Source organism: Zerene cesonia, chromosome 22 (genome assembly GCF_012273895.1).
Source record: "Zerene cesonia ecotype Mississippi chromosome 22, Zerene_cesonia_1.1, whole genome shotgun sequence".
Classification (NCBI taxonomy): Eukaryota; Metazoa; Arthropoda; class Insecta; order Lepidoptera; family Pieridae; genus Zerene; species Zerene cesonia.
In genome coordinates, this window is record NC_052123.1 from 723,831 (window position 1) to 730,299 (window position 6,469).

Genomic DNA, 6,469 nt, shown 5'->3' on the forward strand with positions numbered 1-6,469 from the left:
GTGCGTGGCGCGGCGGTGCGAGTGCAGGTTCGAGCGCTGCGAGAAGCGCGCGCCGCACGTCTCGCACTCGAACGGCCGTTCGCCTGCGCGCACACACACATACGGCTGGATTAACGGGTTCGAATCCCAGTTCGCGACGAAATTTTTTTTTTCTTTAAAAATGTATTTTTTTTTTTTGACATTGAATCTGTCGTGCAGCCTCACCGGTGTGCACGCGCATGTGGTCGCGCACCTCGGCGCGGCGCGCGAACCCCTTCTGGCAGACCGTGCACACGAACGGCTTCCGGCCCGAGTGCACCACGCCGTGCACCTCCAGGTTGTGCTGGCTGCCGAACGCTTTGCCTGCGTGATCATCGTTTGTCTGGGTTATGGTGATAGCTCACTAGTTCGAACATTTTTCAAAGGTTCTCAAGAGTTTTCTTTGGTAAAATAATAATATTGCAGGAGGTTACAATAATTTTGCAAATTTCGAAAATGTTCATTATATAACTTATACAACTTTTCAACTTTATATATTTAAATAACATATACAGATACAGTTCTGAGATCAACATAATAATAAGCCAATTTTTTTTAGGAAGAAAGGATTCTACTTGTCGTTTGCATACAATTTGTTTAAGATTCCAATTTCAAATTTATTAATTTAACTCTATCATAAACAGCAGCGAAACATCGACACAATATTGTAATAATCTATCATAATATATAATCTATTCTAATGTCTTATACAGGTTCTAGAATTCTTTGATTATTTGTGTCATACTGGGCAACTGAGCTGGTGGTTCGCCTGATGGTAAACGATCACCACCGCCCATGAACATTTGCAGAGGTACTGGTTCTATCCGCTAGCCTGCTTTTAAGAAGGGATAAGGAAAGGATTGATGTCTAGAAGAAAAAAATGAACTGGGAAGGATAAGAAACAGGAAACAGACCTCCAGCTCCCCCAGTAGCATGCTACTATTTCACGCCGATCTGCTGTGGGGGTGTGATACTTCCCTGGAGTAGTTTCAAATACATTTGATCATATTTTCAAACCCCAGTCCACTAACCACAAACGTTACACACAAAGTCCTTGGTGCCCGAGTGTATTTTCTCGTGGTGATGCAGGTTGTGTTGTGTGAAGAACGACTTTCCACACTCGTTGCATTTGAATGGCCGGGGACGTTCCTGGAAATCAAATCAAACCAAATGTCGACATAGCAAGTATAACTTGTATTGATTGGTGCTCTCTACTCCTAACTTCTTTGATGGCTGTGATATAAGAAAATTATTTTTTTTCTTTATTTAATAAAGTATATACACATTTTAAGTAACTTAAAAGTCGAATCAATTTCCAAGTTAATGAATATGCAATAGTAGATGGTTAACTTATTATTTTTTTTTTAAATGAATACTTTCGTATAATTTATGTTTATCACATCTACTTTTTTTATAAATTTAGTTAGTTACTTTATTTTATAAATTACAAGATATTTCACTTACAAGGTGCGTTTTGAGATGCGACTGCTGCGTATATCTCGACGCGAACGATTTATTGCATATATCGCAGCTGTACGGTCGCTTGCCTGTGTGTATGTTTGTGTGTTCGGTTAGCAGTAATCGAGAACTGGAAATGAATTTTATTTTGTTATGCGATAGATGGCAAAGGGCCTGGTGCGTCGCCTGATGGTAAGCGACCAGCACCGCCCATAAACATATGCAGAGGCTATATGTCCGTGCAAATGGATTGTGAATAAGGGAAAAGGGAAGGATTGGTCTCCATCAATCCTTTTTCCAATTCCTAAGGGATAATGAATGAAGGAATGAACAGGGATGGGGAAAGAAAAGGTTAATTAACTGGCTAATTAAGTATCCTACTTCCTTTCTACTAATATTATAAATGCGAAAGTTTGTAAGGATGTGTGTGTGTTTGTTGCTCTTTCACGCAAAATCTACTGAACCGATTGCAATGAATTTTGGTACGTAGACAGCTGGACAATTGGAATAACATATAGGCAACTTTTTATCTCGATATTCCTACGGGATAACATTTACAGAAAACAAATTTTGAAAGAATAGAAAAAATTTGATCACGAGGCAGGATTCGAACCTGCGTTTCTTGCCTAACCGTAGCAACGCCTAGCCTCTCGGCCACCCGTGATCCCCCCGTGGGATAACTTAAACTCATAGTTTTTTTTTTTCAATTCACCACCATTCCGAAAAGTAGCTTTCTTTTTATATTCGTAGTTGCTATTTACAATTATACTAGTTTTCCACTCGCGGTTTCGCTCGCGTAGCCAAAGGAAATTTATCGTTATAACGTCATCTATCGGAATTTATACAATTTGGAGTGATTCCAATACACATTATTATAGATATTCCCATAGGAATGAGATTTTTCACAGCAGTAACGAATACCCTATATCACTTTCTAGCCTCAGCAGCTTATCTTAAGACAGAAAAATCATTTAATATTTTTGTTCCGCTGCGACGTTAAAGAATCACAAACAAACAAACACACTTCGACATTTATAATATTACTAACTGACCCGACAAACGCTGTTCTGCCTTACACTTATCATTTAGGGGTATGAAAAATAGATGTTGGCCGATTCTCCGACATACCCAATACACAATATTTCATAAGAATCAGTTCAGCCGTTTCGGAGGAGTTCGGTAACTGAAATTGTGACACGGGAATTTTATATACAAGATAAGCCAATCAGATCTATCAGAATATATCTATCTGTTGGATTGAAGTTGTTACGATAGAAATTAAAAAGACCAAATTAAAGTGTTCCAGGCATTATGACCTTAAATTTAATCCAATCCAATTCCAAGCTAGAAAAAAATAAAATAAATAATAAGTGTTGATATTTACCTGAATTTTTTATTACATACGTTACACTCGTGAGATTTACTCTTGTCGACAGTTTGTAATATCTTATTTGATTTCTCGGCGTGTTGCTCTGTAACAAATAAATATAATATGGATGTATACATTGAATTAGAAATTTCACCTATTAAATAAAAATATTAAAATGAACAATGTTAAAAATTACAACTTATTTAAAATATCAAATCAAACCACCTTAACATTGTACCAAACTACAACTTTCATTGCAATCGATTCTACAGGTTTTGCGTAAAAGAGCAACAAACACACACACATCCTTACAAACTTTCGCATTTATAATATTAGGTACGAAGTGCGATAGAAGTATAAGAAGTAGGATAAGAAAGGATAGGAAGGAAGTAGGATTCATTGTTAGACTGTGATGAGATTAACAGTTATCGAAATGCAAAAAAGATAACTGAGTAAATCGTATTTTACAAATGAAATTTGATGGGTAATCCTACTAATATTATAAATGCGAAAGTTTGTAAGGATGTGTGTGTGTTTGTTGTTCTTTCACGCAAAAACTACTGAACCGATTGCAATGAAATTTGGTACGTAGATAGCTGGACAACTGGAATAACATATAGGCAACTTTTTATCCCGATATTCCTACGGGATGCGGACTTACGCGGGTGAAAGCGCGGGGCGCAGCTAGTTAACATATAATTATGACAATTCTCTTTATAATGTTAGTTACGATAGTACAAAGCCGGAGAGTTTGTTTGAATGAACAATCTCAGGAACGACTGGACCAAATTAAAAAAAAAATTCTTTCATCATACACGTGAGCTGTGTACGCTATAGGGTGTGCATGCAGCACGGGCGAGGCCGGGCGGGCGGCTAGTCTTGCACGCACCTACGTGCAGCGCGTAGTCCGCGCGGCGCCGCAGCATGGCGCCGCACTGGCAGATGTACAGGCGCGCGCCGTGCGCCGCCTTCAGGTGCTTCATCATCGCCACCGCTTCCTCCATCAGCTCTGGTGGCGAGTCTGGAAGTTTTAATATCTGTTCTGCATTATGATAAATATTATTATAAATGCACCCGGTTGCACGTCTTTCATAGGTTATTTTAATTCATTTTTTTTTTCATACAGACTTTCTTCTGACAATTATTAATATATAATTAAAATTAATATTTATCAAATTTGGTGCGGCCCATCGGAAGTAATTAGCGTGCAAACATTTCGGTATTTCGTATTTATTTCTATAGAAAACGAATATATTTTCAGGTATATGTAATAGTGTTTATTGCTATTATTATCAAGAGATTTCGAATTCAGTAAAATGTATATGGACAATGACAAAAAAAAAAGGCAAAAAACACTATCTTTCGGCAAGATAAGAGAAGTTTAAAGGAGAGAAAAGACTTCTTAATTCTTTTTTCTCAATGGTAGATTGTTAGATGAAAATAAATTTCATAGTCTTATACTCGACTCTAATATATGTATTTATATGTATTTATTACAATAAATATTTACCTATTTTTGAATTTTTCGCGCAGAGCAAACATTTAAATTTATCACCCTCCTGCTCCACCATTTGTATCTAGGAGAAATAAAAATATCATAATCAATAAAATAACATAGCTTGTTTTTTAACACTATGATAGTATCAAAATTAGCATGACAGAAAAGTTTCATCAAAATCCGTTCAGTGTATTTTACGTGTAAATGTCACAAACGTACGTCCGTACGTTTTAATTTTTTTAAGTTTATAAGTTTAAATTTATATACTTCCATGTCTATTAATATAAGTATATTCGTTCTTCATATACGATTTTTTAGAAAATATGCATTCTCGTATATGTATATGTATATATATAACACTTACAGGTATCTCACTAGTAGCGCTACTATCTTCGATTTTACTCTCAACAGATTTCACTTCATACATTTCGCCGGAGTCGACTTTGATGAAGGCACCTGCAAATTTCAATACATGTTTATTTATTATTTTCTTTAATTAACAATTAAACACAAAAGAAGAAAAATAAAACGATTATTGCTCAAAAGCAATCTCTTACGGGCGTCTCTTATGGTTATGAAAATAATTAAAATATCCATGTTTAGGAAACAGTAGAATCTTGTAGTTTATATAAAACTAGCTGCGCCCCGCGGTTTCACCCGTGTTAGTCCGTATCCCGTAGGAATATCGGGATAAAAAGTTGCCTATATGTTATTCCAGTTGTCCAGCTGTCTACATACCAAATTTTATTGCAATCAGTTCAGTAGTTTTTGCGTGAAAGAGCAACAAACGCACACACATCCTTACAAATTTTCGCATTTATAATATTAGCAGAAGGCAATACAAAACATGTTGCAAAAGCTGCAGCATTGCTTCTGACAGCAGATAAAGTTGCATGGCTCAGCTGGTTAATATTATATAGTGAACTAGCTGCACGCCCCGGCTTCGCCCGTAGTCATTTCGTAATTTATCTATATAAATAATATAAACTATCCTATCATTTAAGTTGGATTACACTGCAAATGCAATGTGTGCAAATTTGATAAGTCGGTTGAGTAGTTTTGGAGTCCGTCGCGCACAAACAATGTGACACATAATTTAAATATATTAAAACTAGCAATTCGCCCCTGCTTCGCCCGTGGTACATATATATAGCTTATGTCACTCCGCGAAATTGCAGCTTTCTAATGGTGAAAGAATTTTGTACAGTCCAGTAGTTTTCGAGTTTATCCATTACAAACAAACAAAAATACAAATTCTTCCTCTTTATAATATCAGTGTAGATAATATCTTACCTTAGTATTTTCTTGTGTTTGATTTTACGCCAGTTTATTACGCGATTTATTCATTATATTATTAACCCGACGTCTCGAACACTTTACAGCGAGCGTGGTCAAAAGTTTATAAATAATTTAAACATCGTACCTTGTTCATTGGCGGCGGCGATGATAGCGTTGGCCGTTTCCTCGTCGCCTGACATTTGCAACTCTATGTGCGCCTCCGAGTTTGAGTCTGTAATGTTTGTTTGTTTGTTTAACAATTGTTTAATAATTGTTTTTAACATAAAACTTAACCGCATCCAAAATGTTAGAATTAAAACCAAATTTAAATGGAACCACACGAGACGCACCAGCTTTCAAATAAAAGAAGAATCATCAAAATATGCTTACACTTAGTTTATTACATACATATTCATAATAAATAAGTGAAGTCCCTTGTATACCGCCCCATACCCCAGTAAGGGACTTGGGTATGGGGCAGATGATATACATCCGTGCCTCCTGCCAGACCGAGACATTTTTTTTTGTTGCGTGCTCACGCGTTAACCACTGTACCGAGGAGGTGCTCAAATTTATAATATTAGTGTAGATAAACTATTATTTTTTCGTTGCAATCAGTCACAAGATAATAAACAGATTAGCATGTGAAATGGTATTTTTTAAAATATATAAGTGACTGACTTTTATGTATATTACTATTTAATTTATTATATTTTACTTTCTTTTTATGTATGTAGATATTTACATCTATATTTGTGTGTATAAATATATTTTATTATACTTAGTCTGGCCATAAATACTGTTACACTTAATTATAAAAAAATATTACATTTGAATTTCGAATCTGT

At 35.9% G+C, this 6,469-nt stretch overlaps 1 protein-coding gene across 1 annotated transcript in view; it reads right to left on the reverse strand.

Annotated features, from left to right (window-relative positions):
- The window catches only part of LOC119835937 (zinc finger protein 252-like), a gene marked incomplete at its 3' end in the record, with an annotated part of 12,606 nt that continues 6,137 nt past the window's right edge, over positions 1 to 6,469 (reverse strand). Inside the window, exons 7-15 of the mRNA XM_038361072.1 lie at positions 5,767 to 5,853; positions 4,708 to 4,799; positions 4,356 to 4,422; positions 3,735 to 3,866; positions 2,861 to 2,948; positions 1,483 to 1,606; positions 1,050 to 1,167; positions 205 to 342; positions 1 to 83 (exon numbers count right to left, since the gene is read on the reverse strand). Coding sequence (XP_038217000.1) covers positions 1 to 83; positions 205 to 342; positions 1,050 to 1,167; positions 1,483 to 1,606; positions 2,861 to 2,948; positions 3,735 to 3,866; positions 4,356 to 4,422; positions 4,708 to 4,799; positions 5,767 to 5,853 — 929 coding nt within the window. The remainder of the gene's footprint in view (positions 84 to 204; positions 343 to 1,049; positions 1,168 to 1,482; positions 1,607 to 2,860; positions 2,949 to 3,734; positions 3,867 to 4,355; positions 4,423 to 4,707; positions 4,800 to 5,766; positions 5,854 to 6,469) is intronic.